The 18,040-nt window shown below is 43.1% G+C and overlaps 1 protein-coding gene across 3 annotated transcripts in view; it reads right to left on the bottom strand.

Annotated features, from left to right (window-relative positions):
• The window catches only part of CBFA2T2 (CBFA2/RUNX1 translocation partner 2), a 118,521-nt gene that overhangs the window by 9,393 nt on the left and 91,088 nt on the right, over window positions 1-18,040 (bottom strand). For all 3 annotated transcript variants that reach the window (XM_019539709.1, XM_019539710.1, XM_019539712.1), the window contains exons 3-8: window positions 14,356-14,597; window positions 10,803-10,892; window positions 7,947-8,128; window positions 7,160-7,413; window positions 6,327-6,412; window positions 3,441-3,636 (exon numbers count right to left, since the gene is read on the bottom strand). In XM_019539709.1, the coding sequence (XP_019395254.1) occupies window positions 3,441-3,636; window positions 6,327-6,412; window positions 7,160-7,413; window positions 7,947-8,128; window positions 10,803-10,892; window positions 14,356-14,597 (1,050 nt within the window). The remainder of the gene's footprint in view (window positions 1-3,440; window positions 3,637-6,326; window positions 6,413-7,159; window positions 7,414-7,946; window positions 8,129-10,802; window positions 10,893-14,355; window positions 14,598-18,040) is intronic.

The raw sequence follows: 18,040 nt of genomic DNA, 5'->3' as shown, positions 1-18,040 counted from the left end.
TTTTTTTGATGTCATGAACAAGAACATAAGAACTGCTGTTTACTGGGTCAGACTATAGGTCCATCTTACTTAGTATCCTGCATTACACAGTGGCAGAGAGTATGCTGAAATGGAGAGTGAATTGGGCATGATCCAGATTTTTTCCACTGTTCCTCTTTCACTCAGAGCCCCCAGCATTTAAGGCCAAGGAAGTTCTGATTTAGAGGCTGTACCCCTAACTCCCATGCTCAATACTTCCTAATGCAAATGCGTGATCAAACACACAGAGTATATTTACACTGTAAAGTATTCAGAAATCCAGTACTTTGGCTTTAATTCAAATCCTTATCTGGTACTTAAACAATTTTCTAATGAATGTCTAACTGAGCTCAGAGAAATAAAACTAGACAAAAGGTAATGGAAAGTAATGGAAGAGGGACAATTTCATATAAATTTTTTTCTCAAATTCTTATAAAATCGTTGGAGGACATACTCTAAATAATTACATTTATTTCACTGATTGAGGTTTCTAATCTAACTGCACCCTCTGGCTTAAGAGCACTGAAATTAAAGAACTCAATATTTTGGCCCATAAAGAGAAAACAGATCAACAAGATACCTCTTCTTATGTAAATTTTAATACCTTGGTGCTGTAGCTATATTTATGGCCTTGACCTGCCTTAAACCACTGTTCTCCTCTGAAATGTGAGTATGTTCAATGTAATCTACTGTACTTAATAGGTCTGCTCTCCAGTTATAATTGAGTAATGAAAGGCAGAAGGATAAGTTGTCACCGGTTTTTATACTGCAGTTAGCCATACAGAGTAATTTAAAGGAGGGAGGTTGCCCAGTTTTGTTCCTCTTGCTCTATCCATAGGACTGTTTAGGCTGAACTCCTGGCAGTAAAATATGTATAACACCACTGAAGCAACAAAGCTACACAGGTGTCAAAAAGTGGAAATTTTGCGTATAGAACTATTATTGTCAATGGCAAAGAAAAAAAGGGAAAGAATCTGCTTGACTTTCAGAGCCCCTGTGAGTCTGGAAGGCAGTGAAATATAAAGACAAAAGCAAGAGACATTTTAAAAACAAAGTTGAACCTATTTGATCTGGAATTTGGAAGACAAACCAATAACCCCATTTTTTAATATGCCAAACATATTTTCAAAAAGAATCCTTGGTATGCCATTAAAGACAGTACTTCTGAATTATGAAGCGCGCCCAAATACTGGGCTGTATTTTCATTATTGCTTTAAACCGATTTAGTGTAGGATTTCTGAATAATGAAAATGTGCCTCAAAAAACGAATCAAGTTCCTTGTCAGTTTTTGACACAAGGTGATACTACTTTATGGCCTAAAAAATTACAGTGAAAATAGTTTCCTATACAGGCATACCTCGTTTTATTGCGCTTCGCTTTATTGCGCTTTGCAGATATTGCGTTTTTTACAAATTGAAGGTTTGTGGCAACCCTGCATCGAGCAAGTCTATTGGCGCCATTTTTCCAACAGCATTTGCTCACTTCGCATTTTTTAGCAATAAAGTATTTTTTAATTAGGGTATGTACATTGTTTTTTTTACACATAATGCTATTGCACACTTAATAGACTACAATATAGTGAAAACATAACTTTTATATGCACTGGGAAACCAAAAAATTCGTGTGACTTGTTTTATTGCGATATTCGCTTTACTGCGGTGGTCTGGAACCGAACCCGCAATATCTCCGAGGTATGCCTGTATTTTAGATTTAAAAAAGAGAAGAGAACATGCACTATATTTGGGGTACAACCAGAATTCAAAAAATCAAGCAGATATTCAGCTATCAACTTCTAGATTATATAACGCTTCCAAATTAGAACAAAGTCTAATCTGGAAAATCCCTTTCAGTTTCAAAGTATACACACTATTTGCAGTTCTTTTCATTCACTTGCTATCACATGTATATTTCAAGGCATATGATACCATCTGAATCTGCCTTGCAAGAAGGGTTAATTAAATTTAAATCAAGTAAATTAAACACGGATTTATAATCAGGTTTTAAATCAGCCTGTAAGATTTGAGTAATCATTTTTAGTCTTGTTTTGCCTTTGTACCTGTTAGTAATTTTCCGAGAAGACTGTTTCATTGATTGGCAGCTATTAAAACATGATTTACAATTAAATATAGCCTTGACACTAAATTTGGTACGCTATTTTGCTAGGTAGAAGGATGCGTACATAAACAGTATTTAAGAGGCTATATTGTTTAATATAAATATATTCAGAATCTTAATTTTTAAATGTATTATTATAACAAACACCACATTTCTTATTTCCTGGAAGAGGATTCATTTTTCATTCATGGTTTGTATTAAGCTGTATTTAAATGGAAAATGGAGTTCAATGCAAATACACTTATAAGCATTTCAAAATGATTTTATTAGTTAAATAAAAGTATCATAAGTGTGCTTTTTGCGGAAGGAAATCAGTGAATTTATCAAAATCTTTTTTGCACTTCAAACTAATTGTTTTACTTAATAAAGGAAAAATCATCTGTAGGCACCAAAACTTGCAAAATTTTAGAACTAGAAGATTTCATTTTCTGAAACTTCTTCTCTTTCTTCATAGATTGGAAGAGGAAAATTAGCTTTTCTGCTTTTGCATCTTCTAATTAGTTTCCCAATTATGAACGAACAGGTCATTCAATTGAACTACCTAAGTCAGGCCTAACTAGCAGCTACAGGCTGCGTGCAGTCAACAAATGGTTAATATGCAGCCCAAAGCTCTTACCAGGCTGTTGTGTCTCTAGGATCCTCCTCCCTCAGCTTTCACTTCCTGTTCCCAGCACAGGTGGCAGGGCAGCAGAGCCCCCAGCACCAGGGGAGTCTGCAGTATGGTGCAGAAGTGGAGGGTGAGGAAGCAAGGGGGGAAGGGTGTGCAGCCCTGAGATAAACAAACAGGAGACGGAAAAAAAAAGACACTCCCTGCACCTGCAGAAGCAGCTACTAATATCCAAAGATGGTTTAGCATTTCAACAAACGCTGGGTTCAGGTGTTTGTTTAGCCAGTGAGCTTCACTGGATTTGTGGTCTGACTTCCTAAAAAAAAAAACTTTACTGGCAAAAGTAAATTAAATGACTGATTAATGTATTTCACTAGTTATAGTCAGTTTAAACCTGAATAAAGGTTTTTCATGCTTTCACATAAATTGAAATAGTTTTATTTTTTAAAAGGAAAACTATATTCACATTTTAAAATATTTTTTTTAATTATTGATTTTTGTCTACTCTGCTTTCAGTGTTACTATGCAGTTTTTAGATCAGATGTCTGCTGAACCAAAGGGTAACATTTTAACTTTAGGTTTGGTCACTTCTCCACATCTAAAGGATGTTGCTACAGAACCATAGACTCTAGTGACCAGCAAGCAACCCCTACAATTTTCGTCACAGTACAACACAGCAACATTTCCCGCTGCCTCTTACCACTGCTGATGGAGTCAGAGCTCCCAGGACTGTGTTGCCTTGAGATGAGTTCACTCCCACCCTTCCGTGTGTCTGCAGTCTCACTATACCGCCTCTTCCAGTAGTTCAGCTCCTCCCGGTCAGCCTCTTGACAACGTCGTAGAACTGCCATGGACCGCCTAGTTTTCTCCACCATTTCCATGATGCAATTCAATGCCTGCGTGGGATGGAAGGATGAATATTCAGAACTGGGGAAAGACGACTTTATTTGTTTTCCTTCGTATTAGAGAATATTTTCTTAGTGCGAGCTGCCAAAATGAGAATTTACTTTCCCAGCAACTAGACCACTCTGTTCATGAAGAACTTGTGGCATCAGTTGCATGTAAGAAGAAAAGCAGAGATTCAAAAATTCCAGGAAAAAAACTAAAGAAGAGTATAATTTTATGTTGACTGTGATTGCCTCATTACTTTTGATACAGTATTATTCAAATAGGTTATGCAGTACCATCTTCAGATCCATGATGGTGGGTTCCTAGAAGCATAGTACTTATGACTAAAAGTTTTGGGTCACTGAATTCAAATCCACTGCTGCTGCAGACAAAGTTATTGATATATATATGAATGGGGTATATAAAATATAAATAAATCATCTAGATATTTATATAAATATAAGTAAACCAAGCTGCACTTTAAAAATAACTAGGGGGAAGAGGGGTGGTTATTTGTTTTTTTCCTGCAAATTTATATTAAGCCACTACTTTGCAAAGCAGAACTTTCTTGAGGCCATACAAGCTCAGCCTATTTCACATCAGGCATGCAAAAGGATGAAGTCCTAATATTTATAAAAATATACCTGAAAGGATTAAGTGGGAGCAGGCTGTTTTCAGAATTCTGGTTCAACATGCTATCATCACAAAAGCAAGGGAGAGCATGGTGTTTCGCATGGCTTTTTCTAGCAGAAGGAATGTATAGCTGCTGATAAACTGGCATATCCTACTTACGGATAGGATTCATTTACTTGCTGTAATTTAGGATTCATTTATTTTCTTCAAATGTTTCTCTCTTTTATCATATGACTGTAACCCAAACTACCTAGATGATATGCCACAGAGTATTTTTTATGCAAATATTTGAAATTCTGTTTGAGAAATTTTCATTGCTTTTGCAGAATCTCATAAAGGGCAGTATTTGGGGTTAAATTTTCAGTTAGGCCTCTACCCAGCCTTTATTTGTAAAAAAAAAACCCATCAGAATTTTCTGAATACTTTGTAGCTGAAATTTACTAAAATGCCAGTATTTTTACACACCTTTTAAATTGTATTCTGCTTATAGATGCTAGCACCTTCAGACATTGGCCCCAATTAATATTCCACATGCCTTTGTTACTAACTGCACTAGTACAGATATTAGTCTATTCAAAGATGACATGCATGTTTTGATACACATGGGTATTTGCTCCTCTGTGGTAAATATATGTTACAGGACAACTCCCAAGTGCTTAATCCACCCAATAAAATAGCAAACACAGAGCTGTAAAAGGTTCGTAAAGTCAAGCCATAGCAGCTGATGTTCTCAAGATCCCAATTTCAATACCATATATGCAAGCCAACATGACAGCTGTCACACAGGCACAAGTCTGTGCCACGTGGGCACATGTATTATTAGACCTTGCTTTACAAAAAGAACCAAGGAGGCAGTGTGCCACATTGCTGCTAAAAGCTACATTAAAAATATTCATTTTTTATAATTAGATGGAACTGTTACAATTCTCTCACATTGCTTTGTAGTGTCCATAAAATATTTCACCTCCTGCTCTTTTCTTCCTTGCAGAATGCTTTTTCAATTGCTTTCATAAAGACAAAGCCATTTGCATACTTTAGCCCAAACCCAGCTATTACAAGTAATCAGAGCTTTGTTAGGAACAAATTAGTGGCACCATTTAAATACAATAGGAATTTTAGTGCCCATGCAAGTGTGAAACTGATTATTGAATAGTACTATTCATATATCATAGTGATGACTCCTAGACAGAGCAGACTCTGATGAAACAAGTATGAGTTGTGAGACGTTCTATGCATAGTTCTGTAAAACTCTACTATTTAGCCTTAGGGCCTCCTCGTGCCAAATGCACACTTGTATAGCATGGAAGAATGCTGGGGTCTCAGCTGTATTTTAGCCCATGCTTGGCAGGTAAAATGTTAGGGCAAACTGGCTGGACTGAGCAGCTGTGGGTGGAAGTGAAGGTGCTATGTTGAGATTTCTGACTGCTGCCACAGAGTATATTAAAAGATCATCTTAATGCTCATTACATATAGAAATATAGTAAAGCACAAGGCTTTATACCTGTGGCCAACCCTGTTACAGAGAAAACCTAGATTTGTAAGAACGATTTTCAGATTTTCTATTTAAATAGCATGGGCAGAACTCAGGGAGCACTAACCACCGACCATTGCTTCCTAACACTACAGACTTCATAAGAAAGAAAGACAGCTCAGTGCAGAGGGGAAGAATGAGCGTTAGTCAAACCCAATGGTGAAACATTACATAAGAAGAGGCATTTCAGGTACTTTCTCTGTCTGCACTGAAGAAGAAAAGACTGCAGAAGAATTAATAAGAGCTACAGGAATCAGAAAGATCAGGAAAAAAACTGGAAGTGAGGAAGGGCAAACTTACGTCCTCCTTACTTTCTACTGACTCTAGGTAAATAATGCGTGGGATATGTGCACCAACTTCTGTAACAGGTTATGCCTGCCATATCTACTGTCCACTGCCCAGATCATTCATAAAAATGGGCCACTTAGGAAACAGATTCATATCAGAATCATATAAAACATAGCAGCTATGACTGTGAGAGGGGGAGGAGCTTGGCTGTTGCATACCCAAAAGAATTCCACTCCCATTCCTTACATGATCAAGATGCTTCCATTCATCAGCCCACTCTCTCTCTGTTAAACGGTGGTCCACCAGTTCATCCTGATAGCCTCCATTCAAACCTGTTATGAATTACAGCCAGAATGATGATCAGATAGGATTAGTTCATTTATGAGACAACCTAGTTGTTACCTCTGAGCAGTACCACAGTGTAAAGGTTAAATACTACTACTAATAAAATGTATTTCAACAACAGAAGGGTGAATTTTCAAATGCGTCTAAGAAGTCAGGCAGATATCTCAAATGGTAGCAAAACATTATGACACAGGAGCCCTTTTTGTGCTTTTAAAATCCCATCCCAACATATTTTTATTTTCTCAACACAATAGAAGTTAAAATTTAAATGAATGTATTTACTGCCAAACAAAGCCAGGCAAAAAGGAGCTGGCCTAGCTGAAAAGTATTTGGAGCCTGTACTTGCTGTCCTGCAGGAGATAAAAGTTCTAGCTGCTACTTCGGATTTGTTCATCTTGAGGAGCCAGTTCTTGTATACAAAATTTCCCCTTAGTTCCCAGTCTAGAAAGGCACAACTAGAAATGCTGCAAACAGCTCCACTTACACTGTATTTCAAACAGTTGTGAGAAAGGGCCATCTCAAATATAGGCCCTCAAAGATGGATTTCCTTACAGAAAAAGCTTTCTGGAAAATACGCTGTTTTGGTTTTTTTGGAGGGGTAGAAATAGAAATACACCACTGTATGGTGCCCAGCTGTGCCATTTTATATAATGGACAACTCCAAAAGAATCCTAATGTGTCAGATATTACAAAACAAAGGGGGAATGGATTTTTTTGTTTGTTTGTTTTTTTACCAAGACCGCTGTGTCTGTCACGCATATCCCTGTGCTCAAGCATCTTGCTGGGATCTCTGTAAAGATGGGAAGTTGCAATATCTTCCAAGGTGTAGTGTTGCAGAGGAGGTGGGGTTGGGTGGAACTGTCCAGCGGCATTCATGAGTGGAAGGGTCAGAGCGGGACTGTGCCGAGGAGCCGGACTAATGGTGCACACTCGCTTGGCAGGAGGCTCAGATGGCAGTGGATCTCTCTCAAAACTACTGTCTTCTCTTCTACAAACAAACCAAGAAAGGCAGGTGTCTGTCAGCAGGAAGATGACTAGTTCAAGAATGGAAAGATCTGGGGTTTTGAAGCAAGAAATTTTGGTTTCCAATAATTTTTTTGTTTTCTAAAATTTATTCAAAGGAACTTTTAGTTGCTGCTCTCTAAACTCTAAGCACTTCCTTTGCAAGGACTCAAAATGCAACTAACAGAGACTGAAAACAACTTTTGATGCAGAAGCTCTGCTGACTCCCAGAACATCCACCAGAACACCCTACCACACCCTGTGTGTGCCAATCCCCACAAAAAACTTTAGGAAGCAGCCATCTGGTCAGCCTGAAGAAGAAACTATAACGTTCAGCCCACAAGTTACTTTCCCAGAGATTCTCCTGAATAGTACAGCAACCTGGAAAGTAAATCTCATGAGCTGCAGCTTCCCACGCACAGAATTTTTTAGTTAGATTGGATGGAACTATGTTGGGCAAGCTGTTCTGGTAACAGGTTGACAGGTGAGGAGCTGAATAGAATATACAGTTCCCTTTACCTGTCTGGACTGTGTCTTTTTCCATTTCCATTCACCTCAATCAGCAGCTCAGAGGAGTCAGCTGGGGATGTGGTGTTTGTGTTGAGAAGAATGTGCTCATGCTGGGCCAGGTACTGGGATGGTGTTTGCTTGGCAGCTCGGGCACAATGCAGCAGCTCCCTCTGCAGCAGTGGAAGGTTGGCCTAGAAAGCAAGAGGCAGTTCAGCTTTGGACTGTAAGGTCAAGAACCTAGATTATGGTTCAACTCAAGTTACTGGTCAAGATACTGTGACTATAACCTCTGGTTTAAAATTAGCATTACCTCTTCAGTAATTAACCTTGCTGTTCATAAGAAAGGTGCTGAAACTGTTTGTAGAGGTAATACATACTTACGTAAAGACAACTGTTCTTGTGAGACCTAGAGATGGCCTAAAATTTGTTTCCTAATAAAAATAAGTTACACAAGGATCTTTCTGTGCTTTCATCACCTTAATCATTTTGAAGACTTTTAAATTTGAAAGTGGGACTTGATCAAGTCAACAGCTGAGCTCTGCTTTGTTTGTTTCTTTGGGTTTGTTTTTTTTTAAAACACATCATTAGACACAGTGGGCTATTATGTGGTCTGCGATATATACCCTAGTATATATTGATTGGGCTATCCTAGACTACTATATAAACATTTAGCATAGGTTTTATACCTTTAGCACTTCTCTAAAGCAGAGAAGATTCAAAATTAAATTACACTTATTGATTTTTTTTTGCTACAATCCATACTTTCTTTAAAACCACAGAAGATCCCTTCTCTAGGTACTCCTATATCCTCTGGTCAAAACATGTCCAACTCATTTGCAGAAAGTACTATGGAGTAAATAAGAAATAAATTCTGATACTTGGAGATAAGCAGTGAGGGAACTATGAATCTTGTGAGACATGTACCATATTTATTCAAATCAAAGACAAGTTATTTCCCCAGACACCACAGTGAAAAAGACAGCTTCACCTCAGATTTGAATACCGGCCCAGGACAGGCAGCAGCTCAACTCCAGATTTGGCCCTGGGCTTGGGGTTGAAGCTGGGCCCCTGTCCCAAGCTTGTCTGGTGGAGGAAGGGCTCGCTAGGTGGAGGGAGCATGAGGAAGACCATGAGGTGGATATGGGGGTGGGGGAACCTTGCCCCCACAATCCCGTCTCCTTTTACCTATGCCTGCCTCCTCAACCTCTGCCTCAGCGACCCCCTGCAATTACAGACATAAAAAATTATAACAAATTTATAATTTCCCTGTATAGAATCCACTTATTGGGAAAGCATCTTAAATTCAAAGTTGTCTTGCGTTTGGGTAAATACGGTATTTGGAAATTCAGACCTTATCAGGATGCCCATGGTCAAGTTATAATTTACACCTATGCTGGTCATACTGGGTCACAACTATTGTATTTTCTAGACTAGGGGTGGGCAGAATATGACCTGTGGGCCAGATCTGGCCCACCAACTGACTGAATCCAGCCTATGGCTGCCTCCATGGTGCGCAACACTCCTGCCTGCATCTGCTGGCCCAGGTCGCAACTAGTGTGCGCAGCTTCTGGGGGTGCTGTTCCTGGTGTGGCTGCAGCCAGCCAGCGGCTGCTGTGTTCCCCTCACCTCCAGCTGTGGCTCCTCCTGCTGCTGTGCCAATTGGGTGTGGGGGGAGGGGGCTCAACTGTGCAGCTCCAGCTCCAGCTCCCAGCTGCCTTCCACCTGTTCCATGCAATGACCAGCCACCTGCAGGCAGGTGGAACAGGTGGAAGGCAGCCAACACCTGAAGCTGGAGCCCATCCGCTGGGGCAGGAGCCGCCTGGCTGAAGCTTCCCCCCTCTGCCCACATGAAGTGGTACAGCAGAGGCAGAAGCAGAAAGAGGAGCTACAGATAGAGCCAAGACGAGCAGAACAGTCTCTCCAGCTCTGGGCCCTGGCCAGTGTATGCAGCTTCCAGCAGAGCAACTACAGCTGGCCAGCTGCTGCTCTGCTTGCCTCACCTCCAGCAGCAATTCCTCCTCCCACTCCTGCCCCTGTTGGGTCACTCTGAATGGGCAGGAAGCTTCAGCCTGGTGGATCCTGCCCCACATGCAGGGCTGTGGCTCCAGCTCCTGGCTGGTTTCCACCTGCTCCAACTGCCTGGCATGATGAGCAGCCACCCAAGTGGAACAGGTAGAAGGCAGCTGGGAGCCAGAGCTGGAACTGGAGCCCTGCTGCTGAAGTTCCCCCACCCCTCCCCATGGAGTGGTGTGGCAAGGGCAGAGGGAGTCACTGAAGGGAGCAAAGCAGCACCTGGCCAGCTGCAGCCCCATCAGAAGCTGTACTCTGGCTGGGGCTGGGCTAATGAAAGCTGCCTCAGGGGGGAGTGGGTGGGGCCTGGTCTGTTGCAGAGTGCTGCTGGGGCAGCCACAGGCCACACCATTTGGGCAAGCTCTGCTGCACATGCTCCCTACCTTCCCACACCCCTGGCCGGCTCCTGGAATCTAGCACCCAGGTAGTCCCTAACCCCCATGCCCCTCCTCTGCACTGCACCCCTCCCCCACACATCCTCAAAGCCTCAAGCCGCGACTGCCTTGCGACCTTGCCCATGATCCTCACCTCACCCCTCCTCAAACACTGCTCACCACTTACTCAAAGCCCCATAGGGAGTTTTAGTGAGTTGCTGTACAATGGGAGTACGGGGGTGGGGGGTGCTGACCTGGCCTATGACAGCTCACCAGAAACTCCCTTGGACCCAAATAATTGCCCGCCTGTTCCAGACGGTCTTAGACTTTAAGTACAATTGTTCTACCACTTGAAAGAAGAGCTTTCTGTTTATTGGCTCCCAGCAGATACATGCTGCCAAACATTATATGAACCCATCACCTTCAGAAATGGAATCACAAAGGGACGTAAAGGGAAGTTGGTAGCTTCTTGGAGCTTGCAGTGAAATTCTTCAATTGTCACTGTTGAGTTCTGTGAAAAGAAATGAGTAAAATCTATTTACTTCCTAGTTTAGTCCTTAACAAAATTCAGCGTGTGAAAGAAAAACAAGGAAACCTGAAATTAAATTTTGCATCAGCCGCATCAAATCCTGCCATTCAGAGCCACAAATTCTACGAGAAAGAAGCAGCAGTCACCAAAACAGGGACTGCTGCACTGGAAGGAAGGGGAAAATACTGACCAGGGGCATCCCCTCCCTTCGGCACTTCTCCAGATTCATGACTGAGCACGAGAAACCCTCTGCACCCTGAAGGCATTAGCACCCAAGGGGTTTCTTTTAACTTCTCCCCTCCCTCACCATCTGGCTTGAGGTAAAACTGCAGGAAGGAGCCAGCCAGACTCCAGCTGGTCTAAAAAGCTGCAGAAGCTGCCAAGACAGGAACCTTTGAGTATTTGGAAATCTTTTACGACTGAATGGACACCCTCTACCCTGTGCTGACTTAAAACCCTGCCCCCTCTCATGGTCCCTCACTTCAGCTTCAACCCATACCTGTCTCCTACCCTCTCCTCCACCACCCCATCTTCTTCAAGCCTTTCATACCTACTTGCCAGCCCTCTAACTAAATCCACACCCCACAGCCTTACCATGACATTTGCTAGCATCACAGTGTTCTCTGACAGTGTGTTATACACTTGCCCCTACTCCATTTTGTCTATTTAGACTGCACAGCCCAGGCAGCAGAACTGCCTGCCACTCTAGTCATTCAGTATTCAGCATACTGGGTCCCCCTTTTTAGTTGGTTCTTGGACACTACAGTAATAATGTTGACTAGTCACAATAGCCAGCAGCAGCTTACCCTGTAAATGATCTATCACTTGACTGTCATATAAATAAATTGTGGAAAATGTCCTCAAATGGTGAAACACACACACTACTGTATTTTAGGTGGTGGCAGTTATCACCTCCTGGCAGCTGGTGTTTCTGTTCTATGGAACCATCACAGTCCAGTTCAATATCTGGCATTTAAAAAGCAATTGGAAAGTCTAATTGGACAGCATTTCACCAGATATAACAGAATCCTGGAATAAAGTCTATTTCCTGATCTTCCAGAGTTATATTTCAGTTGGTTTCCATATGTGCAAAATTACATGTGAACAAACACCTGTGTGGTTTTAAATGTAAACACAAGTCTGCACTGGAGTTGTTTTTTGCTTCTGCACAAACACCTGGGTGCATGTTGGGATTTGTCTCTATCAAACCCTTGCTTGTGCCCCAGCACCATAGGTTTTGAACTTGCATTTCTGAACAACCAAGATGTTCAGACCACTGAAAGCGTTTGTACAATTTGTTATAATGTAAGCATATATGTGAATCCAGATGCAAAATGCATATGAAATATGCTTTCATATACTATAGCTGATATTCTACATTTAAGGCAGCTTGGAACTATTTCAGATTTCTTTGCTGGTGTTTCTGGATTAAAATATATGAGGCAGCAATGTTCTGCCACTCAGGGAAAATAGCCATAGCACACGTCATTTGCACTGCTTCATCTTCTAAAAAGTAGAAAGTGTTATGATGGACTGTATTCACTGAACACTTGCAATCAAATTTCTTCTGACGTTCTGTGAATCAGTGACTTTGAAGAAGCTTTTTGTGCAGCCAGATTGCAGCCAGAGATCCTCAAGGACTCAGAAGAGACTCTTCTGTCTTTAGAAGTATGTACATTCAACCACATGCTCCAGAGCTCCCAGAAATACCATGGTGGTCTGTATATATAAGGCCTAGCACTTATGTACAGTACCATTGCAAAAAACCATCAATCCATCCTATCAGCAGCCCTGTGAGGTAGGGAAACAGTCACAAATTTTCCACAGGCCACACAGCAAGTCATTGGCAAAGGCAGGATTTAAATTTGCAAGTTCCCGATACCTCATTCACCACTCCAGCCTTTAGACCATGTTGTCTCCCACAGCAAGGAATTTTTAAGTTTGATGACCCTGAGGTCTCAACAACAGTATTTAGTAAATAGTGTGCAGAATTGGCATGTTTTCATAAGAACATAAGAATCACCATTTACAGGGTCAGACCCTAGATCCATCTTTCCTAGTATCCTGTGCCACACAGTGGCAGGGTGTGGATGCTAAAGGGAGATTGAACCGTGTACAATCAGGGTTTTTCCTCTCCCCCTACCGCTCCTCTCTCACTTGTAGCCTTCAGTACTTAAGCGCCAGGAAGTTCTAATTCAGAGGTTATATCCCTAACTTCCATGCTCAATAGATACTGATGCCCCTTTCTTCCAAGAATCTGCCCAATCCATTTTTGAATCTGGCTAAATGTCAGCTTCCACAGAAGCTGGTGGCAATGAGTTCCATACTTTAATGATAAAGGCTACAGCCATGTTGGTCTAAAAGTAAATGCACTCAGTGTGGTAGAGGTGATCTCTTTTCTTAGACCAACTAGACCAGGGGTTGTCAGGGAGGTACTTGAAAAGGCCCTAGGGGGTACGTGCAGGCAGATGGAGACGGAGCACCACCACATACCATCCCACACAGGCGCCCGCCCCCCCAACCCTCCCGTATGTCCAGCCGCTGGGGGTACACCAATTTGAAAAGGTTGACAAACCCTGAACTAGACAGTTGCAAATAATGAGACACAATATGAAAAACTTACTTTTGTTAGTTTTAAACTTACCATCTACTAGTTTCATCTTGTGAACCTCAGTTCTTACACTGAGAGTGTAAATAATAAATCTGCATTTACTTTCTCTGCACCATTTAGTATTTTGTAAATGCTTATTATGTCTCCCCTTAAGCATCTCTTTTCTAAACTAAATACGCCTAGCCTCTTTAATTTCTCCTCATATGGAAGCCCAGCATACCACTAATAATCCTTGGTGCCCTTCTCTGTACCTTACTTGGAAGCAGATAAGAACTAAATCTATCAACAGGCACACTCAGGAAATCATGAATTGTCCATGCCCTAGTTAGTTACAAGACATGAAGAGTGTCAACAAATAAGAGTGTACTTCTCAGGTGCACAACGGAGAAGTTTGAAGCTTGTAGTATGTATTCTGTGTACCCTTTGCTTAGAACGTCTCCCCCGCAATTATAGAAGATCTGAGAACCACATGATAGAATTTAGTCGAAGCTCTTTTGGATTTCATTAAATTTAGTGGTGCCCAGCTGGTAGCTGAAGGCAAAGCAGATGACAGTCAAATAGCTTACTGAAGCCAGACAAAGACCATCAAAAACAAAGAAGTTACCAGAGAAGGTAAACATTAGAAAGAGTTTAGACTTGCTTGGTAAATAGCATTCCCATAAAACCAAAAACACATAAATAGCATTGTGCAACAGACATGCACACTGGCTACCACGTTCCAGGAGTTAACAAAGCTTTGGCACAGGCAACAGGGGCCCCTACAGCCATAAAGAGGTTTTGTGTTTGAACAAATTTCTGAGTTCCAGGGTTTTTTTTTGTTTTTAAAGTACTTACCACCAATGCTAGGACGAGCGTCCGCACCTTCTCCCCAATCTCTGGGGAAATGTCATTGCCGAACTGCTGAAGGGTGGTAAGGAAGCGCTTTAGTTTGCTGAGTTGCCGGGCCCCACAGGTAGCTGGAAGTTGCTGATTGGTCAGTGAGGAGGAGGAGGAGGAGGCAGGAGCGTTGCTGAACCTCTGGGGCGGAGATGGTGCCCCATTGAGTGTTGGGGGTGAATGGTTAATACCATTAGGCACTGCAATGCACAGCCAAACCAAGATGTTTGCATTAATGATTACTGCCATCACACTGTGTATCAAAACACTCATGCCAGGCTTTGAACTTAGGGAAGAAGTTGTCTTGTTTGCATCTTAGAGCAGGGGTGGACAATTATTTCGGCTGGAGGGCCACTTAGTGAATTTTGGGGACCTGTTGAGGGCCATATCCATCACCCCCTCTCTCTCTCCCTGTCTCCCTCTCCCTTCACTCCCCATCTCTCCCTCTCCCTTCTTCTCTATCCCTCCCTCTAGAACCTGGCTGCAGCTGTAGTTCACCAGAAGGCCTGACACTTAGTTGTTGACCCAGACGGGAACTTCCATCATGCCAGACAGGCAGTGGTATCAACTACTGATTCAGCCAGCAGGTTCTAGAGCTCTGACACAGAACCTGCTGTCGATGTCGCAGCTGACACTGCCACCTGCCCAGCACGGCAGCAGCTCCTGCCTGGGTCCATAGTTGACACTGCCAGCAAGTTCCAGGTTGGGGCTCCAGGTGGGAGCTTCCACTAAGTTAGCAGGGGGGCAGCATCAGCTATGCATGCCACCGGCAGGCTCTGTTGGGGCTTCTGAACCTGCTGGTGGTGTCCATACCTGATGCTGCCACCTGTCCACTGTGATAGAAGCCCTGCCCAAGTCCGCAGTTGATGCTGCTGCCTCAAGGGCTGATGCTGCTGGATGGAAGCAGTCCCATTCACTGGGCACCATGCAGCAGGCAGGGTGTCCAGCAGCCTGCAGGCCAGATCCAATGAGTTGGCAGCCATCCACCCATGGGCCGGATCAAATCTTTTGTCAGGCTGTATCCAGCATGCAGGCTGTATTTTGCCCACCCCTGCCTTAGAGACTACACACATATATATTAACATTAAAGAAAGGCAGGCTTAAACACAACCTTGAAATCCTTGGAGCACTGGAACCTCACACAGCAATGTCATGCCAATTTGTGAACACTGAACAGAAAAGAGGATGGCATACAATATTCAGAAGGCAATATTGGGTCTGTTTCCTCAAATCCTATATCCATTTCTCCGAGTCATCATGAAAGCACACAGTTTCCTGCTGGTAAACTCAAAGAAGATACAAATACAGATTTGCTGAATGGCACATAGGTGCATTTTTTTTCCTTTTTTGTTTAAAAGCAGACTAGCTTGGACTGTACTACTTGGATATGGAACTTCACATGCTCAGCCTCTTGCAGATTAGCTGTAGCATTCTGCAGGCCAGAACAGCTGTAGAGGATTTTAAATGTACACTGGTCAGTCTTTTTTAAAATGTTTTTGTCATCTAAATCTTACTGAAACTAAGATAGTGGTTCTCAATCTTTTTAGGTTTTGAGGCACCCTTTGAAATGCCAGCTCTTATTTTTCACTCAGTTTTTGACTACAGAAAAATAATAGAGAAATTCTTTGTTGCAAAGAACTGAGAAATACTACATCAAGGCAGAATGTTTTTAACACAATGGATTCCTGTTTGAAGTCTCCGGGTCTGTGTTATGAATCATGTTTGAACACCTAACAGTTCTAGCATTGCGTGGCACCCTGCAGCACCCCTGAAAGGGTCTCATAACACCCTGGCTGCGAACCACTGAACTAAGAGAACAGGTAAGAACTTGCTTAGATGCTAAAGATGTGAAGTCATTGCTAAATATAAGGTTTAAAAGAAAATCTTTCTAAATAGATGTCTGCTGCTCCACTAATTGGGCTAGCTCTTAGAAAGGTGGGGTAGGGTAGGGTTAATACGTATATTAGCTCCCCTCTACAGTTCTATCTATTCCCCAATTACCTTGTTAATTGCACAATAAATTTAGACAGGCTACAGTTCAAATTAACTACTGCGCCTTAAAAAAGTCTAATTAAATATAAAGTTATTGCTTGACAATGCAGCTGATGCAGTTTCCCAGCCAAGGGGGAGCACAATGCACACCCAGAGCTGGGAAATCACAGCCAATGTGGTCTACCAGGCACAGGAGTGCAGGGGCACTTCAGGTAGTGGCTGGGAGATTGCAGCAGTTGCAATCTCTATGCTGCAGGGTGCTCCATGCACCCTTGTGGCTGGGAGATGCCCAGTCATGGATGTGCCACATGCAGCTGGGATCAAGAACCCCTGCACCCAAGATCACCCTCAGTCGTGGCTCTACCCCACATGTGGAGTGCAGCCGGGACCAAGAGCCCCCTCAAGTGCAGGGAGTCTCAATTCTGGCTGCACGTAGTCTCCATGGCTGTGAGGAGTCTAGGCTCTGTGGAAGGCAACAGTGGCCTGCCCAGAGCCTGGGTCAACTGTGGCAGGCAGCCGGGAGGCTGCAAGTGGCTGTACTGGGGTCTGCGGAGCCCCAGCCCAGCTTGTTGCTAGTGGCAGGTGCACACATACATCGAGGCAGATGGCAGGAAAGGGGCTGGGGCTACGCTGTCAGGACTCTTGTGGTGCCCCTGGCGCGCCAACATTGTACAGCCAAAGTTACAGATGTTTTCGGCACTGCCCAAAAAGAGTGCTGACCCCTGCATTAGGTATAACTTTAGACAACTGTAAACAGCTGGGTAGAAAAACACCCCACTACAGAATCAGAACCAGGCCATTCCCAGGGGATTAGTTTTGCTAATGTCAACAACATTGGCTATCTGGTTCAAAATCCTTTTGCTTAAATGAGACTACAGTGACCAAAATTTAGGAACTCAATACGGGACGTAATTAAAAATACCAATACAGAAACTGTGCAATCTCGGGTCTCATCCAGGAAGCTTTGATAATAGACATGAATGATTTAGGCCCAAATGATTTAGAGGAGGGGGGAGAAGTACGTGACCAGGTCACCAAATCCTTAGATGCAGGGGTAGTAGTGTATGTAGTCTTCCTGGACTTTCGGGAAGCCTTCGACACTGTCTCTCATCCTGTTCTCATTAAAAAACTGGGGGCTGTGGTGTCAACACCCACACAGTCATTTGGGTCGCCAACTGGCTGGAGGGCTGCGCCCAGAGAGCGGTGGTGGACGGGTCATATTCAACCTGGAGGGATGTGGGCAGTGGGGTCCCCCAGGGCTCGGTCCTCGGGCCAGCACTGTTCAACATCTTCATCAGCGACTTGGACGAGGGGGTAAAAAGCACCCTGTTCTAATTCACAGATGACACTAAGATGTGGGGGGATGTGGGCACACTGGAAGGGAGGAATAGGCTACAATCGGACCTAGACACGTTACAAGGGTGGGTGAACAAGAACAGGATGGGATTCAACACTGACAAGTGCAAAGTGACACACCAGGGGAGGAACAACTGGCACCATACCTACAGGCAGGGGAACTCCCTTCTTGTCAGTACAAAGGCAAAAAAGGATCTTGGAGTCATCACTGATGCCAAGATGAACATGGGCCGGCAGTGTGGGGACGCGGTCAGGAAGGCCAACCGCACCTTGTCGTGCATCCACAGATGCATCT

The sequence above is a fragment of the Crocodylus porosus genome, unplaced genomic scaffold, assembly GCF_001723895.1.
Source record: "Crocodylus porosus isolate Cpor-Errol unplaced genomic scaffold, CroPor_comp1, whole genome shotgun sequence".
NCBI lineage: Eukaryota > Metazoa > Chordata > Crocodylia > Crocodylidae > Crocodylus > Crocodylus porosus.
This window is presented reverse-complemented; position numbering and strand designations above follow the sequence as displayed.